The sequence below is a fragment of the Solanum stenotomum genome, chromosome 2 (genome assembly GCF_019186545.1).
Source record: "Solanum stenotomum isolate F172 chromosome 2, ASM1918654v1, whole genome shotgun sequence".
NCBI classification, from domain to species: domain Eukaryota; kingdom Viridiplantae; phylum Streptophyta; class Magnoliopsida; order Solanales; family Solanaceae; genus Solanum; species Solanum stenotomum.
This window is the reverse complement of record NC_064283.1, coordinates 2,862,666-2,882,736: the sequence shown is the minus strand read 5'-3', so window position 1 is coordinate 2,882,736 and position 20,071 is coordinate 2,862,666. Positions and strand designations below refer to the sequence as shown.

Genomic DNA, 20,071 nt, shown 5'->3' with positions numbered 1-20,071 from the left:
GCAAAGTATTATTTTGTAATTATATAAATATTTATCACTTATTTTAAATAATTAATTCCAAAAGTTTTTTATCAAACATCATTCTATATCGAGTCAAGCACTATCTTTAGATTACAAGTAGCAGAAGTAGATGTCTGAAAATTGCCGCTGACAAATTGGTTTCTATATAAAACACTAAAAAAAAATAATAGCTGTCGACGGCGCCGGCGGCCATGGAGGCGACGGTAAAAGTAGCAAAACCAATTTTCTATGCTTGTCATCTCCAACTCCGGTATGCCACCCATTCTACGGCGACTAACCAACCACACGAACTCGCCGATAAAATATGCCGTCTTTTGATTCTTCAGCGTTATACAGCAGTTGACTGTCTCAAATTCGATTTCTCCAACAATCTTGTCGACTCTGTTCTTGTAAAACTCAAATTTCATCCTAATGCTTCATTGCATTTCTTCAAATTAGCTTCAGGGCGACAATTTTTTAGACCCCATGTAGTATCTTACTGCAGAATAGTTCATATACTATCCAGAGGGAGAATGTTCGATGAAGCTAGGTTTTATTTATCGGAGCTTCTAGAACTTTCTAGAAATAAGAAATCTGTGTCGTTTGTTTGGGACGAATTAATGACAGTATATAGAGAGTTCAAGTTTTCTCCTACAGTTTTTGATATGGTTTTGAAAATCTATGCGAAAAAGGGGTTGGTCAAGAATGCATTGTACGTGTTTGATAATATGCCTACGTGTGGCCGTGTGCCTAGTTTGGGTTCTTGTAATAGTTTGTTGAATAGTTTGGTGAAAAAAGGTGATTTTTTTACTGTGTTTTCTGTATATGATCAGATGATAAAGATGGGGTTCTCTCCTGATATATATACTTGTACCATAATGGTTAATGCGTATTGTAAGGATGGGAAGGTTGATAAAGCTGAATTTTTTGTTGAAGAAATTGAGAAGATGGGTTTAGAGTTGAGTATTGCTACTTATCATAGTTTGATTAATGGGTATGTGGAGAAAAAGGATCTTAAGGGTGTTGAAAGAGTGTTGAGGGTGATGGATGAAAGAGGAATTTCAAGAAATATAGTTACGTTCACGTTATTGATTAAAGGTTATTGCAGGCTGTGTAAGATGGAGGAAGCAGAGAAAGTGTTCAGAGAAATGAAGGAGGTGGATGAGCAGGTGTATGGTGTGTTAATTGATGGGTTTTGTCAGATGGGGAAAATGGATGATGCGCTTAGGATTCGGGATGAGTTGCTGAGATCAGGGTTTAACATGAATCTGTTTATCTGTAATTCCTTGATAAATGGGTACTGCAAAGCTGGTAAAATAAGCAATGCCGAACAGGTTGTTAGGAGCATGATCGACTGGAATCTTAAACCTGATTCTTATAGTTATCATACCCTTTTAGATGGTTATTGTAGGGAAGGACTGATGCAAAATGCATTCAACCTCTGTGATGAGATGATTCAGAGTGGTATCGATCCAACAGTTGTCACTTACAACACTCTGCTAAAAGGATTAAGTCGGGAAGGGGCCATTGCTGATGCTTTGCATCTTTGGAATTTGATGCTTAAAAGAGGTATAATTCCTGATGCAGTTGGATATAGTACTCTCTTGGATGTATTTCTTAACATGGGAGAATTTGAAAAGGCTTTGGTCTTGTGGAAACATATTCTAGCAAGAGGGCACCACACCAAAAGCAGGATTCTTCTAAATACAATGCTCAAAGGATTCAGTAAGATGGGGAAAATGGTTGAAGCCGAGCTGCTTTTTAACAAAATGGAGGAGTTTGGCTGTTCTCCGGATGGAGTAACTTATAGGACCCTAAGTGATGGGTATTGTAAAGCAGGAGAGATTGAAAAAGCTTTAAAATTAAAGGATGTCATGGAACTGCAGAATATTCCTGCTTCGGTTGAAAATTTTAATTCACTTATTAGTGGACTTATAAAGGCTGGAATGTTTAGCAAAGTCAAAGATCTTCTTAATGAAATGCATGATAGGGAATTAACCCCTAACATTGTTACATATGGAGCCCTTATTGCTGGTTGGTTTAAAGAAGGATTGCCTGAGAAAGTTTTTAAAGCATATTTTGATATGAGAGAGAACGGATTGAATCCAAATGTCATAATTGTTAGCTCTATTGTTAATGGATTATACAAACTTGGTAGAACTGATGATGCTAATATGCTCCTGCAGAAAATACTGGATGTAAAGTTGTATCCCGACCTGAAACATATTTACGGTTTCTCAAACGTTAAGACAGGGCTGCCTGATACACAGAAAATTGCAGATTCCCTTGATGGAAATGCAACAAAATGTGTTGTCCCCAATAATGTCCTGTATAATATTGTTGTGGCAGGGTTATGCAAATTGGGGAAGATCGATGATGCAAGAGATGTTATAAACCACTTCTCACTGAAAGGTTTTACTCCTGATGAGTTTACCTACTGCACCTTGGTCCATGGCATGTCGTCGGTTGGTAAAGTTAATGAAGCTTTCAATTTGCGTGATGAGATGCTAATAAAGGATCTTGTTCCAAATATTGCAGTATACAATGCTCTAATAAATGGGCTTTGTAAAGCAGGGAACATTGAACGAGCATTTAGTCTTTTCAATGAGCTTCATTCGAAAGGGTTATCTCCCAATGTTATAACTTTTAACACTCTGATAGATGGATGCTATAAGATTGGTAAAACTAGTGAAGCCGTGCAACTGCTGAAGAGAATGACAGAAGAAGAAAACCTTCCATCATAACTTATTCAATTCTGATTCCAACAAATGCAGCTGGACTTATTGAATACAGTGCACATCCATTTTGGTCCCAGAAGTATTGTCCTTTTCATGATGGAACACCCGGTTACTGTAGCTGTGAGAGAATGGAGGTGAGGTGGATGAAACAGAACAAGATTTGTTCTGTAATTTAGGTTTAAGTGGAAGCATTAATTTTCTTTTTTGTAAGTGGAACCGAGCATTAGTTTCATAGCTTGGTTTCAATATATGACATGAATTTTTGCAGGTTCCTGACTGGGTCAATCCTTGCGCATGAGATGATGCATGCATGGCTTCGACTAAGAGGTGCTCACTCATTTCTTCTACTCCCTTCTTAATTTGAGTGCCCATCTTTTTCTATGTTCCCCAATACAATGTCTGCTTTCCAAAATAGCAGTAAATAACAGTAGTGTATAACACAAGATTCTATTATGGAACCACTTTTGCTTCTCACATCCCCCTTACTTTCTTGTATATCCTAAATCAAAGCAAAAGAATCTAGGGATGTCATATTTAGAGCAAAACATTGTAAAGCACAAATATTAAGAAGAGAAAACTGCAGGTAGACTTTCAATATGATTCGAAAACTTAATAAGTACACCTATTAGTTACATAGATGTTTTTTCTAGATAAATGGAAAGTAAACCATCATTGGCATAGTAAAAAACAAGATTAAAAGAAGTAACACACAAAGTCTAGAATACAAAGTAGCATGTCCAGTACAAGTTCTTTTGGCACGGACATGCAAAAAGGGGAAAGGAAAAGAAAAAACTTTCAGTTGACTGTCTAAACTCCTCCTGCGTATGTAGGAACACAAACTCTTTCCTTTTTTGAGTTTGTCATCCTGATATCTGTGCATATTATTGGTTACGATCATTGACTCTTGGAGTTTCTAATGTGTTCGATATGTCCTCCATCTATGATAGGTTATCGAACACTTAGCCAAGACGTTGAAGAAGGCATTTGCCAGTACTAGCACATATGTGATTCGAAACCCAAATTGAATCCATTTCAAGCAGCAATGGTGCTTCAATCTCATCAGGCAGCGTGTCATCATCATCAAAGCAGGGGATTAGATCTCCTTTCGAGAAGAAACTTGAGGATTTCTTTAAACACCAGAATGAATCAGACACCTCGCCAATTTGTGGAAACGGATTCAGAGCTGGTAACCAGGCAGTGCTTAAATATGGACTAGAAAGGATGTTGGATCATACTCGGATGACAGGAACCTTTCCAAATTGAGCACAAGGTTAGAAACAGACTGACATTCATTTGTTGTCAAGAAAGAAGCTTTGGTCCATTCATATTAGTGCTTTGGACCATTGCCATATTATATAATACCTTAGAAGTTGAGGAAAGATATATTTTTCCTACCTCTGTAGTGTGATCTTGACACAACAAACAAGGAATAGACAAAGCAAAAATCCATTCTTTTAGAAAATTAATGAAGTCTATTAGTTTGACTTTCTACTTTTGCAGAATGCTTTTTCTGTGCTATTAAGTTTTATATTGCAAATTTCTTGCTACAACATATTATTTCTGCTATCATTGTTACTAATTGGTTACTGGATTACTAGCAGGTTTAATATGCATCTAGTAAAGCAAGCGATTCACAGAGGTAATATTCTGGGGAACAGAAGACATTTTAATATTTCCTTCAATCATTCATGCACGTTTATCCACAGTCCACACGATCGTCATTTATAACCTGAGGTAGAAGAGACACATCACTGAAAGATAATATAAATTCATCCTACCCCTAATTGGATATACTCCTTTGCTTTTTGTCCTAAAACAATATTTATTTCCCCAAGTATGAGAACATAACTGAAGTCATCATGCAATGTATGCTAATACCCTTCTGAATCAGATGACAAATACGGTCTTGTAACAATTTTTTTGAGCAATTAAGTCCACTATCCTTCTTCTAACCTGTACTAGAGATTAGATAGGCTAGTGAAATACTGTGTGCTTAACTTTCTCTTCAAAAATCACTGGATGGTTAACTTTTGGCTTGCATTTTCCTAAACATCTTTTAACCATATGCTTTTGTAATAACTGATGTAGTCTATCCGGCACCAGGTCACTTTCTGTGTGTTGTTTTTGTTTTTAAAAAAAGGAGATCTGAAGTGTATCGGTGTTTTATCTGGGGAAAATTTCTGTGAATTTGTGTCGAAAAAGTTCTTATGTTTTCCATTTTCTTCTTTCTTAATTCATACTGATTGTAACAAGGTCTTATTTATGTATGTAGCTTCAAGGCTGTTAAACCAGGATAATACAAAACTTAAAACTGATAACAAGGTGACGGTGAAGTGCAGAAGGAGCAGCTTTCCAAGGTATCATTCTTCCTTCAAACATGTATAAATAGCTAAGCTTGATCAAAAGTAAACGTCCAGTAATTTTCACCATGCACCTAATAGTTGTTGGCTCACAGTGTTTGTATAGTTCATTAGTTTTAAACCATAGGCATTATTCAATTCATTAATCAAAGTTGACAAATATACAATGAGCCTAGTGCTTCTTGAATCTGGAGATAGTTTTAATATTTATGTTCCGGCTGTAGGTTTCTGGATCTCTTTCAGGCTTATATGTAAGCAGGCGCAGTACACCAATTTCATCGGTGTTATAAAGCTCTACAAGAAGAGAGGGTCGAGCTTATGCCCTGCCCCATATATGATAATCTTCACAATGTAAGTAGATGTAACTTTGCCATCAATGAACATGAAGTTGCAATCTTCAGTTGACTTTCATTTCTCATAGTATGTTCTTGTAAGTTCAATAATCATATGACATTCTATATAACATCAATTCCACACTGGATTCAGGGGAAGTGAAGGAACAAAAAAGATCATTGGACAATTTGTGTACTCCATTGTCATGTTATTTTATACTATGTTACCCTTTGAATAATGAGTGTTTGGGTTACACTTTTATTATTTGAGTTAGGATATATTGGTCAAGTTATAGTGAAATGTCAAAGTGTAAAGGTAAACCTATGGAGAAAGAAAAAGAAGATAGCCGGTTATGTTTGTGGTGGAGTGGTAAGTAGTCCTGCATTCTTAATCAAAAGTTTTGGATTTAAATCATAGTTACGGAGTTGTCTTTGTTAGTGAGCACTTAAACCTCAATGCAAGACTTGTAGGTACGAATTTGAAGCTAGTTAGACTCCAATTCAAATACTTGACATCGAATGGAAAATAAAAAAAAAGGAAATAAACAACGTGGTGATGATTATGTTAAAACCGACACTTTTTCCTAAAGTTAATACTCCACTATGTTAAAAAGGAGGGAGGAAAATGTAAAAATAAAGAGAGAAAAGAGTACTATCGTTCTTCTGCTATCTCAATTTATATGACATCGTTGAATATCTAAAGTCAACAAGTTCTTTTTAATTATAACTTTTTATGTCTTTTAAATTGTTAATCACTATAATTATAATAATTTTTACATAATTTTCAAATATATAAATTTTATTTCAAAAAAATCAAGCGTTTCAATAATTCGTGTACCACATCAAATGACACAGATGGAATATTTAATAGTAATTGATTGAAACCGTGGGAATCATCATTTTGACTTCCTTGTAGATCCTTTTGATAGTAAAAAGATTGCTTTAATATTGTTATTATTAGTAATAATAAAATAAATAAAAGTTGAACCGACAGCTTTTGTATAATACACAAATCATGAGAATTAACCGAGTCAATAGGATCTTTGAATCCTTCCACGGATTATTCCTTTAATTTTAAGATTTGAACTCGAAACTTTTAGACGAAAGGCTATTAATCTTCTCATCACACTCATCAATTACGATCATTGGATGATAAATAGTTGCGAAGATAAATGACCAACACAAATACGTATATAATATATACTGACTAGAAAAAGTAGTATACAATAAATTTGTTTGGCTATCTGTGTAAAAATTCCTATCTTTTCTTTTTGTATTGGTTAAATATTCTTTTCTTAGTATACTAATTATAATACTTAGAATAGACCTAAGTTAATCAAGTTAGGTTGCAATTCCTTTTCAAGAATGTCAATTTTTGTAAGAAGTGAAAGGCAAAGTTTCAACAAGCATCATATTATGACTTAAAGCGAGAGGCATCTACTATGAGATTTTTGACCTTAAAGCTTTATTTATTTTGATTTCCCATCTGATGTCTGCTATTCGTATTAAGGTTTGATTAAATTTAAATTTGTATTGACCATCAGAAAATCCCACATCAAAAGGTATAGCACTCTTATAACACAGACGATTGCATATTCGAAATATGTAATTAAAAAAATATTTATCGCTTTGTCACAATCTAGGTCATCAAAGTAGAATATAAGAGGCAATGAAGCTTTCATTTAGTTGTTGAATAAGAAATGATACATATCGGAAACTTAATTTTTGTTAGAAAAATCACCATTCATGTATTAAATATGATTTAATTTTCCATTGATTTATCCTAGACAAGTCATAACTCACAATAACTCTGAACATGCATTAATTAGAAAAAATAAACAATGGATCAAATTATATTTGATCATATTTACTATACTCAAATAATTTAAGATCGACTATATGAATGATCTCATTGGACTTGTTCCATCTTTAAATACATCTCATTTCAACATTATATTTATGACGATGAAAGTTATAAGTTGTGTTTGATAAAAGAGTTATTGTTTATCATTAACCGTCTCAAAAATTCTACCATCATGAAGTAAATCTTATCACATGCATGACAATTAGAAAAAATAGACTATTAATTCAACAACCAAACCAAGTTTACGTATTAAAATTAACTCGTAATTGACTAAAAAAAGTCTTTATCTAAACTTTATAATGGATTATGGATCTTAATAGTAAACTTAATTTAAACCAAGTGTAGGTATTAAAAAGTAACTTAATCAGTTTGACTGATTAGTTACTTTAATTTGCATATTTTAAGCAATGGGTCTTCATTGAATAGCACTAACTTGGACTAGTAGATATATAATAGGAGTAATTAAACAATTGATTCTTGTGTGCACGATCATTAACTTAATTGGTTTAGATGAATTTTATTAAGAGCAATTAATTTAAATTTGTGTTGTTTAAGATTTAGAAAAGAAGAAAATATTTTCTTCTAAATTTTTTTACATATTTAAGATTTAAATTCGAGATCATTTTTCTTCTTTTTTTTTGCAAATAAGTAAAATAGATTATTTTTTTCAACTTCTCCAAGTCTTCTTTATACCTAACCAAACATAATGCACCTAATAAAGCGTGTGTCTCACTAGGGGCACGTAGACTTCAAACATGTAGTCTACTCTTTATTTGGTGTAACATATTATAGCCATTTATTTAATTAAAAAGGGTCATAATTATCTCGAACTATGTGAAAAATAGATTACTTATAGTCTTCATTATATTTAGGGATAAAAAATGTCCCTCGTTATTTCAAAAGACCACAAATATCCTCAAGAGTTAACAACAATCACGTCTAATGATTGTTAAATGAAAAAAAGCTTTCTTTGTCAAAAAAAATTCCATTCTTAAGCTTAAACTCATGACCACTAATTTATAGTTAAGAGATAAAATGAATTGGATTATACAAATAGTTCTGCACTTTGATTATTTTTTAATTTATAAGCAACTCCTCCAATTCATCCTCTTTTTTCCCAAAATACCCTACTAGGAATATAGGTGTCAAACATCGTACTTCCTCCGTTTCAATTTGTTTGTCCTATTTTCCTTTTAAATTTATTTTTTAATTAAAAAAATATTTTTCTATGCAATTCTTTAGTTTCAACTTTCAACGTAACGTATTTAACACCAGACAACAAGATTAAAGAATATTTTGATACATTCCATGTATCATTAGTTTAAAGTCATAAGGTTCGAAAATCTTCTTTTACTTTTTAAAACTTTGTATACGAAGTTAAAATCAGACAAATAAATTGAAACGAAATAAGTAATAAACCTCTCAAAAATATAAGTAAGTTGTTAGAATATTTTAATTAGTTCAAGAGATCACTGCAACATTTGAAAATCCAATAAGTAAGATTTCTCTTGATTTTATTTTTTGTCACAATTATATAAATAGTATAATATATAGACAGAACCGCGTGAAAAGATTATAGGATAAGTTATAGATGTTGTAGGCATTATGCCTAACGAAATTTAGTACGTTACAAGTGGTACGAAGCACGACAAAACTAAAAATATAGTTTTCGTTTCAATTTATTAGACATATTTTTTTTTAATGTATTTAAAATTGAATATTGTATTTCTTATTTATATAAAATCAAACAAATTAAGACGAAAAAAGTACCTCATAAGTCATAAATCTATATTCATAAATTTAACTTTTAGTTAAAATTCCACACAAGAAAAACGACTTTATTTTTTTTCATCATCACCTAACAATAATTGAATAATTTGACTAGGTGAGAGTGTCATTCTCACACTGCAGGCCGTACATGCTATATGTATATTTAGATGTTAAAAGTCTTTGGTTTCTCACGTCTGCAAATATCATGCTTTAATTAAATTAAATAGAATCTATATATTCATAGAGTAGATTTTTCTAATATTGAAGTTTCCTTTGGTCCATCCTAAATTCATTCTCACCGACAGTTAACTTTTTTATTTAATTACTTCCCATGTTAGTATAACTGAAATCCCGATATACTACCAATAAGGATTATGGTGGATTAATAAGTATTCTTTTATCTTTAATCAGATGTTTTGGATTCGTGCTCGTTAGATACAGAGTGGTCTTTGTTTGGAAGCGTTTTATCCTCACTTCCTGACATAAAGACGAATTTAATAGAGGTTTAATGCGGATACCAAACACCGGATGAAAAAATCATACTCTTTTGTCCGAAAATAAGAATTATTTTAGCAAAAATCAAGTTGATTAAAAAAAACAATAAGTTAATATGATGTGTAGTTGAATAAACTATCTTTATTTAATAAATATTTTTAAAAATTAAACACTATTAAAAAATTGAGTATGAGGGTATAGATAATAGATGTATAGTTAAAATAACATAATAATTTTTGTCTTGAATTATTGATGTGACACTTATTTTTAAAAAATTATTTATTTTTTGCGCTAGGATGATATTCATTTTGGGACGAAGGAAGTATATATCTTTCACTAATGAAAGTAATTAAGTACACATTTAGTATAATTAAAGGTAGTACAACAAGTGTATTGTCAATGATAAATTTGATGTAAACACTTGATACAAATAAGTTTTTATTGTATATACATTCATAGTACCCTCCCTCAAAATATATATACTTATATAGATTGGACGGTTACATATAATATCTTGATATTAAATGACGAAAAATATATTACACTTTTATCTTAACTTTCTTCGTTGGAAAATATATTATACAAGTATATATAAAAGGTAATTTTTTTAGTATATACATAATAGATGGTGAACTCTTTTGATGAAAATCTTCCATCCGTTATTGTTTGATATGGTAAATCTTTAAGAAAATAAAAATGTATCAAAAACTTGAAACTTAGGAGTAGATAGGATTTCAAACCAAATGAAGATTTTCTTGTTTACATTATCTTTTATGAAATAATATGAGCATTTTATTAACCTTATTAGGGATGCATTAATTATTATAAGTAGTAAAGAATATGGTGTTCTGTGGAGTATAAAACATAAAAACAATACTTATATAATTAGGTTTGTCATGTCAAAGTCTATTGGAAGACAAAAAGGTATAAACAATTCTAGGAAAAAGTCAATCAGACACTTAAATTTAGCTGGCAGTCGGCTAATTATACTCTATAGTTTAATAATTATAAAAATATTTTGGATACTTAAATTAAAAATAAATAAAGAAGGTTCTGAAATCAAAACACATGCCAGCTTTAAAGTATCTTCTCTTTACTTATATTTGTTAATTCACTACTAATTGGTTGTAAAAATATCTAAGACTAAGTCTTCATTTGGATTTGGTATGATAGTGTAAATATTATTTAGATTAATACTCCCTCCGTCCCTATTTACTTATCCATATTTCCTTTTTTAGTTGTTCCTATTTAGTTGTCCATTTTGACAAATCAAGAAAGGACAACAAATTTTTTTCTATTATACCCTTATTTACACTTCTTGAAAATTGTAAAAGTGTATGTTGTTTCCCTCCAATTTATTTCACTTTAATTCAAATAAGTGGTTGTAATTTTGAAGTGAAAAGTTGTCATAAGGGTAAAATTGTAACTTCACTGTGCTAATCATTGTTGTCTTAATCTGTATGTCATTTCTAAAGTGGACAACTAAAAAGGGACGGAGGGAGTACAAATTGTGTTCACTGATAAGTAGTACTTAAGTGTTTTTATACCATAAAGTTGACCAACAATAAGTAATTTTCCGTACGTATTAACTATTAAGTATGATATGATAAATTTAAGCACCAACAATCATATTGAGGAGCGTAACCTCACAAGTAAGGTATTGAGAAGATTAAAATATATGCAAATCTTATTTCTACCTTTATAAAGTAAAAAGATTGTTTCTAATAGACCCTCGACTTAAAAAAAATGCAATCAAAACAGGATTAAAAAAAAACAATGTAATATGTAGTAGTAAAAATTGAAGAAGAGATATTATGAGAAGATGAGACTACCCACTATCTCTCACACAAAAAATACTACTCAACATTCGATTATCTACTATCGTCCTATCTTAATAATCATCGACATTCATATGTAAGATCATGTTCTCAATAAGCTGAAAATGTGTCATGACGTTAAGTTTTTCTTTAGCTTACCTCTACCTCCTTTAATCTGCTACAATTGATTAGACTCTTACAACTCCCTACTAGAACCTCCTCTCTTAAGTTCTTTTCTTATTATCATAATATAATAATAATAATAATAATAATAATAATAATAATAATAATAATAATATTGTGTGTATAAGTTAATGGTATGTATAACATAAATATAGGTAATTATATCATTGAAAAGAGAGAGGATTAAAAATCGGTCAAATTACATGAATGTATAAAATGTTGAATAAAACTAATTAAATTCATTACAATATGTATTCACACCTTTAATCAAAAACCTTTTTTCAAATAATTTTGAGAGAAAGTATTATGAATTACACTTATTTTGGGCTCAATCACACTAGGTTTCTTGGAAGATACATTAATGTGATTTATTACGCTGATTATAGATTAAAGTACTTATCAAAATGCCATTAATTAACATACCTTAATATCGAAGTAATCGTTTTCAAAATGGGAACACAATTGCCGGAAAGCAAAGTATACAATTAATAACCCTAAACTTGAAATATACCCTTTTCATTTATTTACTCTCTTTGGTATTCGAGAAGTCATCGAAAGTGTTAAGGAGAAACTTCATACACCCTCTACCTCTATTTACGTGACACTCATAGATTCAAATTACATAAATTTTAATAATATATTTGAATGAGTGAAGAATTATAACTTATCGTATTTCTATATATAACAATAACAACATACTCTATAAGCTCAAAAGTGAGCTCCGAAAAGGAACAACATCATATAAACAATGTATCTTCTTCTTTTTACCTAAACGTTAATATGTGGATATAATCTTACCCTACCTTGTGACGAAACTTAGCATACATTCATATACTTTTATAATTTTAAAATATTAAATTAATTTAATTCAATATAATTTCAAAGATTAATTAAATTGTTTCAATATGCAGAAAATATCACATAACAACATCATACGCAATGTAATTACACAGAGTAAAGTATGGAAAGAATATAATATACACATACCTTAATTATTGTTATCTTAGAAGTAGAGAAATTGTTACCAATAAATTCGTACTCAAGAAAAAATAATCCAAAATGGTATAAAGAAGAAATGAGACGGTCATGACAAAATACGACAAGCAACCAAATCATATCAAGGTACAACTATAATCAAAGCTAGAATAAAACACACAAATAATAACCAAACTCAGAGAACAAAGAGTTAATACAACAAATAGCACCATTAATAGTAAAGAAGAATAAACGAGACACCGTTCAACAAGAGTAATATTTGTTAATTGGAATTGAAAAAAAAGAAGCAATATCATCTAAGAAGCCAAAAAATTTAACTCCTCCTGTACAATATAAGCTCAAAGATACATACATCATTCAGAAGAAAAAAATTAAAACCAGAAATGTATTGTAAATTTTATTTTAAAAAGGAGAAAAATGAATATTTTTTAATCCTTTCCATTAATTTTGAATTATTGGATCTTAAAAACTTTCATCCTCTGTTTTTTTTTCTTTCTAAACCCAACTTCTTCATCATCTTCTTCGCTGAATTCTTTACAGTTGCAGCGATTAAATTTCATTTTCTCCACCATTGTTGAGTTGTTCGTTCTGAACTCAAAAAAATTCGAATCTCCTGCTTCAAGAATCAAACGAAAATGGAGGTTTTAACAGATCATAAGGAGCCCAAAGAGCATCTAACGGACATGGCCGATTAGCATCGAGACGAGCCCAAGGTTTTCCTTTTCCACTCCAATGCAGTAAACTTACCGGCCCTGGATGTAAATCTCTACAGAGTCCTCGAAAATTGTCTCCACCGAGTCCATGTTGATTCCATTTATGATCTACCGGAGCTATATCTCCGGCGAACACAAGTAAAAACGGCGGTAACGAACCCAATTCGTAAATTCTCATACGTTTCTGTAATTCCATCCATTCTTCAATCCTCCTAGTGTAATCACCATTTCTCCATCGATCGAGATCGATTACCATCACCCCTGTGTTGAAATAACAAGCTTTCCGATCCGCAAATGTAAGAGATAGAGATGGGTTAGACCAGAAAGTTGGAGTAAAATACGAAGTGAAATTCGCATTACAGTATTCAGGAGCAGCAAGGATTTGATTTTCCCCAAGTGGAGTTGCTGATAGTTTCGCAATATCGTCAACTAAAACCAAATCGGAATCCAAATACACAACTTTCCGAACACATAAAGGTAAAATATTAGCTAAGTAACTTCTCGCATAGTTTAAAGGGCAATCGAGAGCTGAACGAATAGAAGTAGAAATCAGGCCGGAAACAGAGGAATCATCGAATCGATAAACTTCGAATTTCAAATAAGGAAAGGAAGCTAAAATGGTGGCGCGTAGATGTGACGCGTCTGCGGAGGCGGAAGCAACGAAGTGAAAAATTATGTTTTGTGGGCAAGAAGAATGTTGAAGAATAGAGAGAATAGCAGCCATTGATCCACGGATATAAGCGGAATCAAGAGTCATTGCTGCATGAACAGCTTCATCGGAACAAATTAATTCATGGGCATTTTCAATTGAAGGACATTCAGCTGAGTTGTAGAATTCAGGAGCTTCTCTGAACTGTTGCGGTGGCGCAGCGGCAGCATTGCGAATACTGGCGGCGGCGGCGGTGATGATGAAAAAAGAAATGAAAATAAATAGTACGGGGAGCTGTCTTTGTGGCTTCATGTGGGGGAGTGATGATTTTAGAGTTGGAGAATGAGAAGAGAGGCATATTTATTTCATTGGGTTTTAGGTGGCATGGGTGGGTGGGTTTAGCGTGGGGGTGGGGGTCGGGGTGGGGGGAATAATTTGATTTTGAAGTATAGATATGGTTTTTTGGACCTTTTGGTGAGTTAAAAAAAGGTGAGCATTCTCATTGTCACATATTATTTGTCCACATTATTTACTAAAAACGAGGTAATTTCCTTGTCACATATTACCTATTGACATTATTTACTAAAACAATAAGTATTTTTCTCATTTTATACTACCTATCCACCTTATTTACTAAAAAAATCTCGCTCTGTTTCTAATCACTTGTCTATTTTTTTCCTTTTTAGTATCCCTAATTACTTATTTATTTTAACAAATCAAGAAAGAATTTCTTTTTACCAATTATACCTTCAATTAGTTACTTTGAAAAAGGTAGAATGAAAACCTTTCGTTTGGTAGAGTGTATTGAAGAAAATAATGATTGCATTAGTTTGATGTATTATTAGTACCTTGTTTGGTACACTTTTCTAACTTATGCATAACTAATGCCTGTATTAGTAATACACTCTATTGTGTCTTGAAGAGTGTATTTACTAATACCATCTACTCTATTGTGTCTTGAAGAGTGTATTTACTAATACCATCTACTCTATTGTGTATTGAAGAGTGTATTTACTAATATCATCTATTTCTATGCATTAGTAATGCAATCGGTTCTAATGCATGCATTAACATTATTAAAGACACAATTGCCCTCAAAAACTTTTTTTACATCCTTTCCATTATATTTGTTGAGGGTATTTTTGTAATCAAATATTTTTTCTAAAAAAAACTATGTAATGCATAATATTTTTAGTACACCAAACCAAACATTGTATAAAAAAATCTTATCATAACTAATGCAAGCATAACTAATACAAGCGTTACTAATGCAAGCATTACTAATACACTATATTTTTCATTATTCTTATACACTCTACCAAACGACCTCTGTTTTTAATTCATTCATTTCATAATTAATAAGGATAAAATGGTAAACTCACTATGTCAATATTTGCTTTGTTAATAGGTGTGTCAATTCAAAAATGGACAAGTAATTAGGGACAAAGGGAGTATGAGGATGCTCCTTGTCACATATTATCTGTCCATATTATTAAGGATTTTATTTTAAAAAATATTTATTAATTTATAAAATTAAGTAGAATTAATTAAAATTTCTCTAATTAATTTTTGAAACTATAAATATTGTAAAATAAGTTTTAAAAAATTAGCAACAAATATATACGATAATTTTTTATATTATTTATGATTTTTTGAAAAATTATGTAAGAAAAAGATTTGATAAATAATTTGAAACGGATGAAGTATTTATTACATAGAGGTAAAATTGTTTGGGGGGGGGGGGGGGGGGGGGGGNGGGGGGCGTAGGGACAAAGGCAGAGAAGAAATTTTTTAGTCAGTACGCAAGTGCAAAAATACAAATGCGGTTATGAACGTACATATTTGTTGACATTAAATGTAATTTAGTATTAATATATGTTTTGTCTGTTTTATTTAAAATGACGGTGTTTAACTAATTATAGAATCTAAAAAGAAAAAAAAAGTGTCTTGAAGATATAAGTACTCATTTTTAGGTCATGTAGGGGTAAAATCGAAGCCTCTACACTTGTATTTATTAGTTTAATTATTATTTTTTGGTTATGAAAAGGAGAAATGAAAATTAAAAAAAAAAGATTAAAAATAGGGACTGGGTGATATGCCTAAATTTTCCATAAGCAGTTTACAAAGCTTTAGGTCAACCGTCTTGGAAGACGCTCAATTTTGTTTATCGTTTCAACTAATTATTCTATTTTTTTAAAAGGGACGTTAATATTATCGGTTGTCTTTGATTCTGATAGGTCGATTGCCCTCTAGCTAATGACTAGTAGTCTATCTATGTAGCTAGGTGTACACCACCTACTATAGAGAGTTATTGTCAGCTTATGGAATATATAATATGACTTAAGAATTTATCTTTAATTTCTCTTTGTCTGAATTGAATCTTCATAAACAAAATCAAAGTTTAGTTAGCTTAATCACTGAGCTAATAAGATTCTCGCATTCGTTGGTTTTGTGTAGACATGGGATGTAAACCTTTTTTTCCTTTATCCATGCTAAGGTAACTTTTTTCATAACAAGGAAAAAGTGAAGGGGAGTCGGTTGATTTCATATTAAAATGAATTTAATGAGGTCATTAATTAGTATAGCACTATATATTATGTTTAATCATCTATTCAATAAAATACTCTCAATATTCAAGTTGTTACACATTATGAACTTTGTTAATTTGTACGTAAAAAAGATAAGCTATCTACTAGTCAAGATAAGTTCTTTTTACGTTTGCAATCAATCCTATGTGTCTTTTTTTTTTCCTTGTCGGGGAATTTTTATTTATTTACTATCCAGTGTTCAATATTCATATATTGGAGTCCGACTATATTTTTATTTGTGATGAAAATACAATTCAATGATATGAACGATAGATCAGTTTGAGAGAAGAAGAGAAAATGGAAAATGTTATTTCAACTAACTGAAGAGTTTACAGTGCACATTGCTATATATACAATACTAACCGACTAACAAATTGTGCTAACCGACTAACAAATTGTGGTCCCCACTTTCTAACTAACTACAATTAATCAACTAATCAACTACTTTAATTAATTAACTAATTCGTTAACCAATTCCAATAATTTGCGTCAGGAAATTTCATATTAGGGGTAATATGCTCCCTAACACAAACGACATCTAGGAATACTCAAACTCAAGACCTCTGATTAAGGATAAATGAAGGAGTACTTAGCGTTTCACCACAAACTCTTGTTGCTATTGGTTGGGCGAATTAAGGGAAGCAAAAGACGTGAAGAAAATAATATAAACACATCTCTATTTCATTCTCACCCCTTTTATATCAACAAAATATTACACATGATTTATGTAAAATAAAGTTTAGACCTGTACGTAAATTTTGTATCTATAAGTAAATACAACTATTGAATATAAAGAAATTGGCAGTTTGCCTTTAACTCGTATGGAATGAATTGTGCAAGATTTATATTATGAGCAATCGTATTATGTATACCAAAACTTATAAATTAATTAATTTTACATTAGCTATCGAGTTTAGAACTAGTAACTTGAATACTAGTTCACACAAGCAGAGCAAAATGTACGTTATAGATTCTAAAACAAACAAATAAAAAAAATTCTCAATTAATTTATTATTCGTTTCAAATTTTAAATCAAGGTATATACAAATTACTGCGATTCGAATAACAATGAGTTTTGACTAAAACTTTGATTTATTGGGACGGTTCATGCGATTAATTTTGAAGATTTCAAACACAACTATTAGTATCTTTTTATTTATAACAGCATTTTTACCATTAAAAATAATCATTATTATAGAATTTCAAATTAAACATCATAGGTAAAATTCATGATAATATCCTAAAATTTCACTTATAACCGTGCTTAATTATTAGGTTATTGAAGAGTAAAGACTCTACCAATATATATATATATATATATATATATATATATATATATATATANATAGTTTTGTATGTTGACATGATGCCATATAGTGAAAACAACCATGCTCCTAAAAATAAATATAAATAAGTAGGCTTTTGAAAATAGACTAATTAATTTTCAAAGTTTCTAATAAGGACATTTCAACTACGATTTAAAATTTTCCAAATTCAGCATAAGCAACATACTTTGCTTAAAAACACATTAAACACAATGAAAATGAATTTTGACCTAACCTTCAGCTTTGCAATATTCTTTTTTTAAAAATAAAATAAATTACATTTGGGTTAAAAAAAAAACATATAGAATATTAATATATATTTTTTTATGTATGTAGCTAAAAAGTCAAAAAAGGTCAGCAAGACTTATTGATGGACCATTGGCACGTGGTTACAATATGCTGGTCCATTCTAATTATAGACACAAGCAAAGCTATATTCTTTACATTCACGTTCATTGGTTTGCAACATGATCTTAAACACATCACATAAAAAATATACACGCAATAATAACTTTTATATATATTATAGTTTAATTTTTGATGGAGAACGTTAATTTAACTTATCACCATTCAATCTATAAGTCACATAGTTGAATGAGTTACAATACGAATATACGATTTCGTATCAAATTTATCAATGTCACATATAAGGATTTAAACATAAATAACTAGATTTCAGATTCATATATATCTATTATTATAATTCCGACCCTACTTAATTGACATGAATTTGAAATAATGATCGAATGAATTTTGTATACCACATAGTAAAAATTGCCAATTTAAAATATCTCACAAGAAAATGGACATGTATTTTCCATCATTCATTGAATTCCTATGTCAGAATGATCATAGTATATATATTATTCAACTTAGGGGTACTAGTATATTAAATGGAGTTACATATTATTAGTCATTACACCCATGTGGCACAAAAAATGTGAAAATTCTTAAAAGTTTCAAAATTAAAAGTATCATCATGTTATTGTACCTCGTTCACATTCTATGTACACAAACAACTTTGAACAATGACTTTGTTTTCTTTTGTATGTCAGAATGGCATGGGTCCATATCATGTCCAATCAAAAATTAAATCCCCTAGTGGTATATAAGAATTACATGTGTGTGAATTAATTTAATTGAGAAGAAAAAAAAACATATAGAGGTGTATTAATCTTTTTCACTTTGTTAATCATATTTATGTTCTTTGTTTAGTATTTGAGGAAAATATTTTGAAGAGCGTGTGATAATAAAATATATAGTTATAATATTGTTAATATTGAGATTTCAGACAAGATTGGTAGGTTCTTTAAAAATTTGATTCTCGATCTCGATTCATGAGGACCAGATTCTTGGTGGCTTGACTCTCGACTCTGACTCAAAATTCGACTCCCGATCCCAGTTCCTACTTGATATATATATATAACCTGAATTTGAACCCGATCCCAACTCCCAACCTGAGCCTAATTCGAGATTTTGACCTCAACTGGATGTGCGATCCAAGACCTTACTCTCAATACGGGATTTGAATGTGAGCCCGATCTTGACCCAAGACCCTGACATATAGGATCTGACTCTCGACTCTGAACTTAATCTGACTCTTAATCCCAATCAATGACTTAACTCTCAACCCTGAACCAAGATTGGATTTTCGACCTCGACCTCGACCCTTGACCCGACTCCCAACCATGATCTAGGACCTGACACCCAATTCTGACCCGAGTTGAGATTGGATCTCGAGTTGGAATCGGAAGTTGGATTCCAAGCTCTTTTAAAACATACCTTAGACATTTGACATTCGAAACCTACGTACTAATCCCAATTAATTAATTATTCAAATTTGCACATAATAAACCCCACGGTGCGGGGGGATTCCAATCAAATAAAATTCTGAATCCGCCTATTCCTTTTTTTTCAAACTAAAACAACATTCATTTTCAGAGGTATCTTAATCATTTACGTAAGTTATTACTTCCTCCGTCCCATTTTATGTGGCAATATTTGACCGGGCACGGAGTTTAAGAAATAAATGAAGACTTTGAAATGTTTACCAAATTGCCCCTTCAAAAAATAGTCATATTAAAAAGTAAACTCACTTTTTTCTCTCCTCATAAATGTATTGGAGTATTGTCTTTAAGATTAAGTGGGATCAATAAGGGTAAAAAAGGAATTGTACCTTTAAATACTTACCATATAAGGAAATGTGACGGGACTGACCAAAAAGAAAATGGTGCCACATAA

At 31.1% G+C, this 20,071-nt stretch overlaps 2 protein-coding genes across 2 annotated transcripts; one reads left to right on the top strand and one right to left on the bottom strand.

Moving 5' to 3' along the window:
* The first annotated feature begins 103 nt into the window (after positions 1-103).
* LOC125854568 (putative pentatricopeptide repeat-containing protein At1g19290) lies at positions 104-4,220 on the top strand. The gene is given in 4 exon segments (XM_049534149.1): positions 104-2,724; positions 2,727-2,872; positions 3,007-3,065; positions 3,686-4,220. Coding segments are annotated over 3 exon segments (2,688 nt in total). The 5' UTR covers positions 104-212; the 3' UTR covers positions 3,037-3,065; positions 3,686-4,220.
* An 8,520-nt stretch (positions 4,221-12,740) lies between these two features.
* LOC125856797 (probable galacturonosyltransferase-like 1) lies at positions 12,741-14,242 on the bottom strand. The gene has a single exon (XM_049536425.1). The coding sequence runs from the start codon at positions 14,227-14,229 to the stop codon at positions 13,174-13,176; it is 1,056 nt and encodes a 351-aa protein (XP_049392382.1). The 5' UTR covers positions 14,230-14,242; the 3' UTR covers positions 12,741-13,173.
* Between the last annotated feature and the right edge of the window lie 5,829 nt (positions 14,243-20,071).